Source organism: Oryx dammah, unplaced genomic scaffold, assembly GCF_014754425.2.
Source record: "Oryx dammah isolate SB20612 unplaced genomic scaffold, SCBI_Odam_1.1 HiC_scaffold_16, whole genome shotgun sequence".
Classification (NCBI taxonomy): domain Eukaryota; kingdom Metazoa; phylum Chordata; class Mammalia; order Artiodactyla; family Bovidae; genus Oryx; species Oryx dammah.
Window position 1 is genome coordinate 9,486,115 of NW_024070200.1, and position 13,450 is coordinate 9,499,564.

The following is a 13,450-nucleotide window of genomic DNA, read 5'->3' on the forward strand; positions in this document are numbered from 1 at the left end:
CCCGGTTATCTTATTTTCTCCCTTGTCCACCATTTTTCTAACCACAACAAGCCACAAAAAACGGGGGGGGGGGGGGGGGGGGGTAGTATATTATCTTTGCAGACTGAACTGATGTATTTGTGGAGGACCCGTGAAGAATAACAATGATTCAAAAGCTCCCAGGTTTACTCCTGAATCAGGCAAACAGCAAAGGACAACATAAGGAATTTTGTTGACAACAATCTCGTAATGCAACATTGAGTATGACAGTACAGTGGTTACAATTATGTTCGCGATAGGATCTTCCTTGCCCAAACACCAGACACGCTAAAATCACTTGGCTGCTTACAAACTGGAGGAGCCAGCGCAAGCAGTCATCTGAAGAGTGGGAACCTGGCTGGGTAAGGCTTCTCCGGTGGTGAGACTCTGGCGCCGGCGGCTCCTCGCCTGGGGCCTCCTCCGCTCACTTCGAGTCCTGGTCCTTCGCTTCGTCTACGAGGGCGGAGTGGATCCCCAGCTTCCTCAGTTCCTCCACCAGGTCCCCGTTCTGGTGCATCTGCAGGAGGATGTCACAGCCCCCTACGAACTCGCCGTTCAGGTACACTTGCGGGATGGTGGGCCAGTTGGAGTAGTCTTTAATGCCTACAGGGAAAGAAGGGTCACTGGAATGAGCAAAGACGAACCTGCATGACAACACGTCTCCCTGCTCTGAGCAGGACACCCCGTGTCCCTCCCTTGCTCCCCATCCTTGGGGACAGCGTAAGCTTTAGAGTCCAGTGAACTGCTGTTTAAACCTTGACTCTTTGGGACTTCCCTGATGGTCTGGTGGCTAAGACTCTGAGCTCTCAAGGCAGAGGGCCAGAGTTCAAGGGTTGCCACACGTTGCAACCAAGACCCAGCACAGCCAAATAAATAAATAACAAAACAAACCCCAAAAAACCCTGACTCTTCCAATTATAAACTGAGAGGCCTTCATCCTCTGTTTCTACCTTTATCCTACAAAGTTTTTACAAGAATCAGGTAAGGAAAACTCTCATAAATGACCTGACTCATGACTGACCCTGGATAACGGCAGAGTACTTGATTAGTTAATGCAAGTTACACAAGATACACAAGGTAATATTGCCCATGCTTGTGCCAGCCACGTTTTCAGCAAAATAAAAAGAGAAATGCCACAACTTCAATTCCAAATGGACGACTGAACGTGGGCAGCCCTCACCTAATGTTCTTCACGCCTGTCTTGGTTGGTGAAGCAAGATACTGAGTCACTGGTTTTTATCTTTAATGATTCTCTTACCCGAGCAAAAATCCGTCTCCTGTGTCTATAGACTATGGCTCTGGCCCTACTCCGCCCCTCAGATGGGACAGCTGAGCTGGTTCAGCCCAGAGCTCGTCGGGACTGAGGAAAATGAAGGGAGAGCCCAGGGCTCACTAAGGGCTGTGTCCTGGGCCAGGCATAGGGCCACAGGCCGAGGGAGACCCATTCCCCGCACTAAGAGACAAAGACAGTGGCTCCAAGGACACACCGAGATGATGCGCCTCCTGGGACAGGGCAACCATCTGATGCTTCTGTTCAGAGCTGGGCCACGAGGGTGATGGTTATGAAAGGAATGTGGTTGCAATCTTAAGACACTGAAGAAAATCAAAAAACCCCTTTTCTGAAGTCCTCATCTTTTACTTTCTTTTTGACTCAGAGCCTGAGATTGAAGTGTATCTTTTTAAACACACAAATAAATGAAAAGTCAACAGATTCTTCAAGCCAAAGATCGTATTATGCAAATTTTAGGAATCGGTCAAGTGGTGCTTTTTATGTAAACAAACGACACAAAACCTTCTGCTTGATGCCCTATCAATTATTATCAGATGTATTTGACCAAGTAAGATGGCCAATATGAGTTATTTTACAAATAACAGTCCCAAGATACCCTATGTTTTTCTCTTTTAAGTCACTGACTCCTAAAAAAACAAAAACAAAAACACAGCAACTTTGCTTGCCAGGACAGCGCTAGAAGGTCACTGCGGGAGAGTTTTATCTTTCTTCTGCAGACAGACTTCAAGGATGAAGAAATGGTTACAACCTTATAGGCTCTGAAAAGTTCACTTCAAAGCCACTCTGGGTTTCTGTTTTTTTTTTTTGTTGTTTTTTTTTTTAAAGCCAGCTGGAGGTTTGGAGATTATCAATAAAGGGCAAATTCCACGAACCATCAGAATGTCTTCATACTGGAATACTCTGAAGAATTCAGGTTTTTCATTGCTCTGATGTTTGGTACTACATAAATAATTACTTAGCATGTAAGTTGTGTGTTTGGGATTTTTTTTTAAAAACTCGATTCTCAAACACAAAGAGACTATCCGAATTTACTTATGTTTCCAATAATTCGTCTTTTTAAAATTTATGATGGGGAGGATTAAGAATTGTTTAATATGAATTTTTTACCCCTTCTAAACTTTCTTAAAACATCTTTTACATGTATATACACAAACCATTTATCTGCACAACACTATGGGGTTTTTTCCCCCCAATTAATAATACGTGCATTAAGCTCTCCATAGCAATAAATAGGGAGAAGGCAATGGCACCCCACTCCAGTACTCTTGCCTGGGAAATCCCATGGACGAAGGAGCCTGGTGGGCTGCAGTCCATGGGGTCGCTAAAAGTCAGACATGACTGAGCGACTTCACTTTCATCTTTCACTTTCATACATTGGAGAAGGAAACGGCATCCCACTCCAGTATTCTTGCCTGGAAAATCCCAGGGACAGAGGAGCCTGGTGGGCTGCCGTCTATGGGGTTGCACAGAGTCGGACACGACCGATGCGACTTAGCAGCAGCAGCAGCAGCAATAAATACTACTGATTCTTTTGGTGAACGCCTGTATTTTTTATTTTTATTTTTTTGCCGTGCCTGGCAGCACGCAGGATCTCAGTTTCCCAACCAGGAATCAAACCCAAGTCCCCTGCACTGGGAGTGTAGTCTTAAATCCCTGGACAGTCAAAGAAATCCCAGTGCCTACAGTTTTTGAAACACTCCAAAGGTGAAACAATTTGCCATGTGAAGGCCACCCAAAACCACATGTTTAATCCTAAAAAGTATGACGTTTTAAAATAAAACCTTTGTTGAGTAAAAGAATGATCTGCTTTCATCAATTGTTTTTATGCTCAACTATGGTTGTACCATGCTCAACCAAAGCATCAGGCTTGTCCCATTCACTGAATATTATGTTGCTGCAGACCATGCATCCCAGCTACAAGGAAGGAAGGGAATCCATTCTTACCACCAAAACTACCAAAACAAGTGGGCTTTTGGACCACTCTGAGTATCCAACACAGTCACGTGCAAGGGAGACTGATTCCTTGCAAACCCCATGGCCCGTGACTGTCCGGATCACTTACACTTCAAGAGTGTAGGAGAACCCCCCTCAGAACCCAGGATGGCACTGTGAGAGTACCCAAGGTGCCGACAGTGCTGACAGTTTATCACAATTAGACTTACTTGCTTCTTTCATTTTTAGATTAGCAAGTGTTGTGGGTAGCTGATGTCAAAGCAAAGCTCTGACATCTTTCCTAAAAACGATGCCATTTTCCATGTTTTAAGAAGTCTGATTACGAGTTTAAATATTAAAGGAAATACCCAATTGCTTCCTAGAAAGTGAAGTGAGAAATTCCCAAAAACAAAAGACTCTGAATCATAAATTGGAAACTAAAATTCTATCAAGTCACAATCAATCAAGTATGGCTAATTTTTCTCACCCTTTAAATTTTCAGTGACTACAATGTAAGTGTGAATATTTGTGTAGTTCTTGCATCTATTGCTTGGAATAACTCAGAGAGCAATTCTTGAATAATTACAAAATCATAGCCAAGAATGGATATTAATGATAACCATACTTTATAGATGATAAAATGTGATTCTGTTTGTGACAGAAAATGCTGAATGCAAAGTTACATAACAGGTAAAACCAGGACTGGGACTTAGGAGTCTCTTACAAAATCAGTTCTACATACACCCAGTGCTCCACCAAAAATTTTAATAGTCCAAAGTATCAAGTCAGAGGGGAGAAAACGTTCTAGAAAATTCCCTTCCAGAACTTTCAAAAGGTGCTTCTAAAATTCTTGACATTTCAGAACGCTGGACATCATTCCTGCTTTGGACAATCAACCATAAGAGCACCGTGACCACAGTCTTCCTTTTTCCTGGTAGATTTTCAGGACGCGAGCTTCAGAGTCTGATGCAGGTCAATTCCAGCTCTGCCGACTAGGGGGCTCCACGCCTTGGAGAGGTCACATCACCTCCTCTGGAGTTACGCAGTTCTCCATATTCCCTAACTCAGGAGTACTTAAGTACTTAAGCAGGTAGGACTGCTTGAGATAATGTGAGCTCAAAGCATCAAAAATAGCAGAGCTTCAAGAGAAGAAAACTAAACCACAGGGCCAAGGAGGAACCTGGGGGAGGGGCTGGCGACCCGCTCCAGCGTTCCTGCCTGGGAGATTCCACGGACAGAGGCATCCGGTGGGCTACAGTCCACGGGGTCACAAAGCGTCGGACACGACTGAACAGGCACACCAGAGGAAACAAGGCTTTGGATCAGGGGTCAGCCTGGCTAGCTGGCTTGTAAATATAGCCTCAGGTAAATCGCATCTCTTAGCCTCCGGTTCCTTTTCTGTAAGATGGGAATCACTCTGCCTCACAGATTTATTATGAAGATTAAGTAAGTTAACACTGGTGAAAGGAAGTAAGCTCCCGCAGTGCCAGGCGCGCGGTGGCTACTCTCTCCACGTCAGGATCGTCCACCCCCCTCGCAGTGATGCTCTTCTGACATATACGCAGCGGGGAAGACAGAGCAAAGAATGCGGGGGAAACACCAATGAAGCAAGCCACGCGGCAATAAAAACACCATGTCCTGAGCTCCGGGTTCCTGAGCGCCATACTCTCACACTGGCCACCCATCTAATCTCATTCCACCTTTACAGAGGCATGCATAACTATCCTTAGTCTACAGATGAAGCAATAAGGGCTCTGAGGTTAAATAACTTAACTAGTGTCACAGAGCTAGCATATGGTGGAGCCAGAACTTGCGTCCCGGTGCCTGGGAGTCCAAAGGCCAGGTTCTTGACCACCAGAGGTGGCCTCTGGCCGGAGGCTGGCATCGGTTACTCCTGCCCGCCTGTGAGCCCCACCTGCATGACACACAGATCTGCAATCCACAGAACTGCTTCACGTTCTGAACATTTATATACACACAGGGCATTAAGTCGCAATTACCTTTTTGCAACTGGTTGTTGTTTAGTCACTAAGTCAGGTCTGACTCTTTTTCGACCCCATGGACCGTAGCCTGCCAGGCTCCTCTGTCCATGAGATTTCCCAGGCAAGAATACTGGTGCAGGTTGCCATTTCCTTCTCCAGGGGATCTTCCCAACCCAGGGACTGACCCTGAGTCTCCTGCATTGGCAGGTGGATTCTTTACCACTGAGCCACCTCTTGGGCTAGACATTGTCTTTTCTGAGATTCAGTCAGATTAAATTCACCTAGATCTAATTAATTTTTTAACCATAGCTTAGTTTCCCACCACATGACACAGTTGCTTTCTTCAGTCTGCTGCTAAGAGACCAAGATCCTTTCTTGCCCATTTTTCATTACTACGAAGAAGTTGCACATCCTTAAAGGAGTCTCCGAGGTCACAGGCAGGGGACGGTCTCTCCAGCCCAAGGGGAGGCAAACCACAGCCTTCAGGCCAAGTCCGCTCCGATTCCTTGTTTTTATAAGTAAAGTTTTATTGGAACTCCGCCTCTCTCCTTCATCTAGGCGTCGTCCCTGACTGCAGTACCCTGTAACGGCAGAGCTGAACAGGTGCCAACAGAGACCACTTACACTCTGGCTCTTCATAAAGGAAGCTTGTCGATCCCTGCTGTAGACTACATACCCGAGAGTGAAACAGATGGGTCTTCAGGTCGGTTCACCTTCAACCTGCCCAGGTACTGAGAGTTTCTCCTCCAGAGGGTGGGCACACGTTATCTCCCTGTCTGCAGCATACAACCCGCCCTCCATAGACACGTACGCACACTCCTGATCTGACTTCTTGCTAACATCATAGCTTTACTATCCTTAAAGTCCTGGACACTGGTGAGGCTGAGCGTATTTTCAAATGCTTAAGAACCATTCAACAAAGGATGATGGTTATTCATTCAACAGACACTGCTCTTTACATGAAGAATGTAAGAGTAATCTGAATAGGCAGAAATTCCAATGTCCGTAATGTTTTTACAAGTTTATGATAAAATGATAAAGAAAAGAAGCAGTTTTCATTGAGACACTCACTGACAGTTCGCTTTGCGTAAGCAACACACAGTGCTCCGGGAGTCACAAAAGACACGTTCCCTGCTCTCAGGAGGGCAGAACGCTACATATAGACATGTGTGATCTCAACTCTACTGAAAAAAAAAACAAAACAAAACAAAAATAAAACTGTTAGAAGGTAGATCCAAATGTTAATAATAATGGTTTATGGTTTCCACCAGAATTACAGTGGATTTTCATTTGCTTTAGGTTTTCATCATTGCTTTCCAAGTTTCTCCCATGAGCACATGTTTCTTTTCAACCAAAAGTAAAGATTAGTCTTTGATAAGACCAGGGGTGGGAGATGGGTCCCTATCCCTTTGGGTCCCACTGTGGTTGTCTTCGATGTGTGCTCCAGGTTTTTAAAAAGGAAAAAAAAAAAAAACCTGAGGAAGGACAAAGTGCAAAGCTGCCTCACAGTCGCCCTGGTTCCCTGGGTCTCAGGTCTCAGCCTGACACCTCTGGGCACCACACTCCACGGACCCAGCGTCCAGAACTAGGAGACAGTGTCTGAGGGTCTTCCTCCAGCTTGGGCTCTTTGTAAAGCTCAGCCTCCTCTGGCCCAAGAAAGCAGGAAAGGCCAGTTTTGCAGGAGTCCCTCTTCTGTTGTGGTTTTCATTCTGTCTGCCCTTTAGGGGAAGATTGAAGGCAGGAGGAGAAGGGGACAACAGAGGATGAGATGGTTGGATGGCATCACCAACTCGAAGGATATGAGTTTGAGCAAGCTCTGGGAGTTGGTGATAGACAGGGAAGCCTGGCGTGCTGCAGTCCATGGGTCGCAGAGTCAGACATGACTGAGCGACTGAACTGAACTGAACTCTCCTGTTACTGGAAGTGACCTTGGGTCTGGGAAAGGCGCACAGACATATCCTTGGTTGGCAAAAGCAAGCATCAGACAGCCTGTCAGTCTCTCGCGGTAAACTCAAAGCTGTGGCAAGGAAATAAATGGAGTCTTCAAGTTTCAAAGCCTCACCCAGGCTAAACTAATCCTCACTGTGAAAACCTGCTTACACAGGCCTGCTCTAAGTCTGGAGGTTAAGACTTACACTAATGCTTACTTTTCTAGGGAACAAAAGACTTGTATTATGTTCAATATACATGTAACACATTTACTGACTAAAGTAATGGTCTGATGAAGGTCAACAGTCAAGACACTTAAGGGTTAAATTCCTGTTGCTATTGTTTGAACACTTAAGAACAGAAGGCTGAAAGTCAAACACAGAAGTGTTCTTAGCAAAAACATTCTCACTCCCGCTCTTACTTTCAGTTTGCTGGCCAGACTGCAGTATGGCCTACCTCTGGTTATATTTAAAAACACTTTTTTTTAATTGAAGTATAGGTGATGCATAATGTTTCAGGTATAGAGCAAAGGGATTCAGTTATACCATCCACTGGTTATATTAAACAGGAGAACTTAAAGTCACAAACCGGAGGCTCTCAAAACTTTATGCTAAGCAAGATATCAACAACACAACTTTTTACTAAGGGCCATAGTGGCGAGGCAAGGTCCCAGCTGAGACTGCAGTTACTCTTATCTTATCTTATAAGCAGAGACACCCTGCTGCTGGATGAAGACCGCAGCTCACCCTGTATGTAAAAAAAGCCAGCCACTTGGTAGCATTCCAGGAGACCAGGAAGGCAAAAGGATCGTGGGCATAATACATGGAAGTATTACTTTTTAAAATTTTTAGTCGCTCAGTTGTGTCCGACTCTTTGGGATCCCATACCTTCTGGTAATGCTAAGCTGCCTTCACTCCTCATTTCCACCCGCCAAAACCAAGAGTTCTGTAGGGATTAGATAACATGGGGAAAAATACTTTTAAAGTCATAAAGTGCTAATAATAAAACAGCTACCATTTAGTAGGTGCCTTCCCTGTGCCAGGTGAGATGACGGGCACATTCTAAAAGTTTTCCTTTCTCTTTGTTCCTCACAAAAACTTTGGCACACGTGGTTTCATTATCCTCATATTATTCAAAGGGAAAATGCAGTTTTGTGCCTTGCTTCAGGCTGCAGAATGGATTGGCCACAGGATTCTAACCTGAAGCCTTTCCCTGACACCAGCCTGTCTCGTCCATGTTGGAATGACTATGATGGACAACTTCAAATGCAGAACAGCGAAATACAGAACAAGGCATGGAGACTACCAGAGAACTTGGTGCCTTAAAAGTCTCTAGGACACTGTCACTAAACAACCTCAGGAAGACTCAGGGAGAACTCAGTCACTGAAAAGTCTAACTGGAATGCCACGCTTCAGCGGGTACAGGGACAGTCCCTCCATTTCTCTGCCAGCCCCATCCACCAAAGGGCAGGCCTGGTTTTCCAGGCAAGAATACTGGAATACGTGCCCGTGCCATTCCCTTCTCCAGTCCTCCTACTCAACTCACTTGAAACAGAAGAACGCAGGTAAGGTTCAAGCAGGAGACTCAACAGCAAAGATGCTAATTAACTGTCAGGGCCCTCCTCCCTCCCTCCGGAGCCAGTGACAAGTCACAGACTCTGCAGACTCTCCTGGAGCTGCCAGCTTGAGTTAGCTAGGGCTCAGGAGTCATTCCTCGTCCAGCTCCCCACAAACCTCTCTAAGATACCCTATCTCCCACAAATCTCCCCCATCCTTGAGTATCTGAACATAAATTTTCATGTCTTTTTCTCCCACAGCAGCAGACGTCAGCTAAGTCCACTCCAAAAGCTGAGTCAAGCCCCTCCTTGTAAGCGACGACAGAGAACGGTCCCTGACCACCCCCATCCCCCAGCCTTGAGGCACGACAGGCCAATCTCTGAATCCCCGAGCCTCAGAAAGGGGCAACCTCGGCTCTCCCGGCACCATCAACAGCACCTGCCCCTTATCCACGGGACACGCCACTCCCTCAAATTGTCCCCAAGTGATTACTTCTTAGGGCCTCTTCCTGTATCCCTCTGCCCTACTTCCCCACTCCTGCAGAGCTGGGAGTCGGGCTGCTGATCATGTTACTTGGACTCAGCCGAAGAGAACTCGCCCCGAAACGCCTATTGCAGCTCAGAGTGAGGATCGGAGAACCGCTAGGACTTAAACCCGCTGCACAGGCTGGCCCAGAGCCCCAGATCTTCAAAACCTAGTTCCAACTCGATCGTGCCCCCACTCTAGATGCTCTGATGCGGTGTGGAAACCCGAACCCTAACCTCCTCCCCTCGAGCCCCCGGACGGACCTGCCCGGAGAGCAGACCCCGCAGAGCGGCCAAGGAAGGTCGCCCCCCAGCCCCGCCCGCAGCCGGCCCTGACCTTGCCGGAGCTGGGGGTCGTCCAGCACGTTGTAGGCCGCGTAGTCGCGGACGCCGTGCAGCCGCAGGATCTGCACCACGGCATTGCTGAAGCCACACTGGGGCTGCTCCGGCGTCCCCTTGAGGAAGACCACCACCTTGTCCTTCTTCACCAACGCGTCCAAGTGCTCCGACGAGCCGCTGCCGCCCGAGCCTGCCGCCCGCACGCCCGGGCCCCGGAGGCCGCCGCCTACGCCGCGCCCCCAGCGGAGCAGAGCCGTCGCCGCCGCCGCCGCCGCCCGGCCCAGGGAGCCGCTCATCCCGGCACGTTGACCGCAGCTCTTGACTGCCGGCGACCTGGGCTAGCCAGCCGGAGCCTTCCCGGGGCCCGGCCCGCGGCGACTCGGCCCGCCCCCCGGAGGCCCTCATTGGACCGGCTCCGAATAGCTCTCCATCATTGGATAGCGCTGGCCCGCAATTACTTGATTCTACCAATCAGATTGCTCGTCCCGCCCCGAGCCACTACCCACCCCCTTACCATTGGCCGTCGGCAACGTTTCGTCAGTTGATTGGAGAAAGTGGATGTCCATCAGTGTCACGACGTTCCGCGGTAAGGAGAGGCGAAACCAGAAAGACGACTTCCCTCCGAAGGGTAGACGGGCCTGCTGGGATACTGTGGGAGGACTGGGTCAGGCGCTGGGCGGGGTTTTCGCATCTCCGCGGAACGCCGGGAAGGGGTCACGTCCAGACGAGGGTTCCGGTTCCGGTGCAGACGGCGGCCGCGGCGTTGCCACGGCACCGCCGTTGGCCGGTACCTGGGTGGTGAGCTTGCGTCGTTGGAGGGGCTGGAGTTGGCCTCGGTCCTGCGTTGTCCGCTTAGGTGAGCTGCCGGAGCTTCTGTGAGGCCGCGGCGGGAGCAGGGACCGCGCGGGCCTCTGGGGGCCTGGCCGGGCCGGGGTTACGAGATCGGGGCTCGCGGGGCCTGAGTCCCGGCCCTCCGGCCGTCCCGCTGCCCACGTGGGAGACCCAGACCCTTTCTCGCCTCTGCACCTCGATTATTTCACTAAAATAGCTTTTGACTTTTAAAGTTCACGAGGCGCTCCTGTCTGTGTGGTCGGGGCTTCGCTGACTTTTCCAGCCTACTTGAGCCCCTGGGCCTGGGCCCCAGGATAGGTGTGTTGAATGGGAAACTTAAGAAAGGAATTGGTTCTTTCGAGGAACGTTTTCCGAGCAGCTGCTGCGTGCAAGGCACGGCGCCGGGGCGGGACGTCCAGTAAGACCTGTGCCCAAAGGTTGACAGATGAGAGGCGGGCACAAAGCAATGTGGGGGTACAGGGGAGGGAAAGGAAGCCTCCCGAGGCCCACCGCCTTCTCCATTCTTCATTGTGCATGTCTGCCTTCCCTCCCAGACCCCGACTTCATTCACCGCTGCATCTTCAGTACGTAAAACGGGTGCTCACGTTGGTGACAAGAGTGACCCCCGAAGAGCGGGGCTCCGTGAAATCGCCATGTGATCTGTAGTCTCGGCGTCGCACTGGGTTGATGGTACCCTGGAGCACCCCAGACTTGCAGAGAAAGCATCCTCCAGAGGAAGCTGAGGCATGACTGCTCGAGGGCCGGCAGTACCGTGTGCAATTTTCCTCTGATAGTTCCCAGTGCTGTTGCCACGGCGATGATGGCTGTGCCATGCCATTGTCTATCAACCGACAGGAAGAGAAACTTTGGCAGTCAGATATTGTTTAACAGATGAAGTGGTTTCTGTTGGACACTTAAGTACTGCTACAAATTACCTTTCCTTTTTTTTTTTTTTTAACCCTAAGTATTTTAAAAGTTGCGGCTGGAGGTGACCTCGTTCTGCATTCAAGGTTAAAAATCTGAAAATTAGAATATGTGCTCTCAGCCAGAGTATCTTCTAAATAATCATTCGGCATGAAACTTGAGCCCCATAAGCTGAAAATTAAACTCAAGGCTTTCCTGAGAAATGCTCCCCAGTGACATATTTAACCCCCCTCCGATGTTATTGATGTTTAGTACTTTACTAATGTGGGACCCACGATTGATGAGCTTCTTAAAGAATCCTTTTTTTCTCCCCCAGAGTCATTGATTCCAGGTAAATCAGAGGAACAGGCATCATGAACAGAAATAATACGGGAAGTGATGTGATGCGGAAGTTTAACTGTGGTTCCAGAAGTCCAGCATCTGTGGCTCATAACTTGAGGAACGGTATCATTTGCAAGGTCACCTAACTTTTGCTCATATTGGGTTGGCCAGAAAGTTCATTCAGTTTTCTTGTAAGCTGAGAAAACCCGCATGAACTTTTTGGCTAACCCAATGCTTATAGTAAGTTTATTTTATTTTATTTTTAAATAAATATTGACAGTTTGTTCCAGAAAACCTAAATTGTTCATTGCCTCCTATAAGCTGCCTGATTCTCTGCTTGTGTTCACTGGAATAGGGAGAAGAATTTGCAAACCGATTATGTGAGGGTCCGAAATGTAAAACTGGGTGGTGGGGAGTAGCCTGTTGTTTGCCTGGTCTGTAAATATTGGCTTTGCCTGTACAATTGACAGACATTTTATTAAGTTGAGAGTATAGCTGTCATTAAAGACTAAGAATAATCCTTGAGCAGGAAGAATATGAACCCTATGTTTTACAAACTTATGATAGAGTTGCTGGTTACAGTCAATATGGTGAGACTGTCCGTGAAATGCAAGGACATGGAAAAGCAAGCGGGGGTCCTTTCAAAGAGCTAAGCGGGATGGCTTTGATAAGATGATGAAGGGAAAGAGATCATGGATCTAGACCAAAGAAATTGAAGCAGTACACCCAGATGTAAGTTTTTAATAAAGTAACCTAAAGTATAAAATGTTGTTTGTGTTGAATATATTCCTTTCTGTCTTTGACTTAAAACCACTCGTCAGGTGTTGGCACCAAACATCAGTGATTTAAAGAATCACAGAAAATAGTGTTCAAAATATTTCCTCCAAAGCACCAGCCTCTTGTATATAACTTGGCATCTGAATTATCAACTTTCTCACTAGAGACTCTATAGTGAACCTATGAGCAGCTCACCTGAGTGACAAAAATACACTTCTTAAACAGTTGTAAGGAATCTGCGTTTGTATGCAAGTGCATTTGGGTGTTCTGAACCCGGACGTCACCCTCTTTATCACTTTGTGATCTCTCCCTTGGGGACATTAACAGGGTAGTGGGGGTGGGAAGTACAGGAAACTTGGGAGAATCCTGGGATTTGGGTCACAAAGTGTAATTTGACCCCAAACTAAATAGTCTACTATGTAAACATGCTGACTCAGGCATCCTAAAAGTGTTTTTCTTCCCCGTGGTTATTTATAGATAAGGTTTTACTATATTTAGTAAAATTTCTCCTTTCTACCCACTCCGAAAGCAAATGCTGGTTGAACCCATAGTTAAAACCTTACAAATTTGACATCGTTTCTTCCTATATATCAGCCCTAAACAAAAAGGATTACCCAGCCTAAAGGTGGAACTTTATTTGAACACTCGGCGTGTCAGTGTTTTCATACTCTAACTTCAGTCCTGAGGTTCATGCTGCCTTCTGACAGGGTGTGGTTATTTTGTATAGGACACATGACCCAGAAACTTCCAGTAGGTCCAAGCTGGCCGTAGCATTCTCTAAGTGTCATTTTAAGAGAAAAGTGGCTGCTTGTGTTGCAGGATGGTTGGAGCCCGCAGACATTCTTGAGCTAGAATAGCATTCGAGACCCAGATTTCTGTAGACCTGAGCCAGAACCCGAGACCTTTCTCTGTGATGACCTTAGCTCTTGAGTCGTTTTAGAGTATCACTGCAATCCTGGAATTAACTTGATTCCCTAAAAATAATGTGTGAGAAAATGTGTGGCAGTGAGCAGCCTCCCGAGAGGA

General features: G+C 47.5%; 1 protein-coding gene, 2 long non-coding RNA genes and 1 other non-coding gene across 4 annotated transcripts; 2 read left to right on the forward strand and 2 right to left on the reverse strand.

Annotated features, from left to right (window-relative positions):
* Positions 1 to 147: 147 nt before the first annotated feature.
* GLRX5 (glutaredoxin 5) lies at positions 148 to 9,911 on the reverse strand. Its single transcript, XM_040257093.1, has 2 exons — positions 9,570 to 9,911; positions 148 to 621 (listed from the first exon to the last, which is right to left on the reverse strand). Exons 1-2 carry the CDS (start codon positions 9,865 to 9,867, stop codon positions 443 to 445), a joined length of 477 nt encoding a protein of 158 aa, XP_040113027.1. The 5' UTR covers positions 9,868 to 9,911; the 3' UTR covers positions 148 to 442.
* On the reverse strand, positions 3,845 to 8,812 carry LOC120875306. Its single transcript, XR_005723941.1, has 2 exons — positions 8,040 to 8,812; positions 3,845 to 6,404 (listed from the first exon to the last, which is right to left on the reverse strand). It is a non-coding gene; the product is annotated as an uncharacterized LOC120875306 (long non-coding RNA).
* A 295-nt stretch (positions 9,912 to 10,206) lies between the features above and the next one.
* On the forward strand, positions 10,207 to 12,413 carry LOC120875305. The gene is made up of 2 exons (XR_005723940.1): positions 10,207 to 10,427; positions 11,643 to 12,413. It is a non-coding gene; the product is annotated as an uncharacterized LOC120875305 (long non-coding RNA).
* Positions 11,060 to 11,334, forward strand: LOC120875750. The gene has a single exon (XR_005724053.1).
* Positions 12,414 to 13,450: the final 1,037 nt, after the last annotated feature.

What these genes read in the sequence shown, in the direction of transcription:
- GLRX5 (XM_040257093.1), bottom strand. Translation starts at nt 9,867, where the DNA reads ATGAGCGGCTCCCTGGGCCGGGCGGCGGCGGCGGCGGCGACGGCTCTG. An exon ending in CGACCCCCAGCTCCGGCAAG is followed by an intron (nt 622 to 9,569) that starts GTCAGGGCCGGC and finishes CTTTCCCTGTAG; the next exon opens with GCATTAAAGACTACTCCAAC.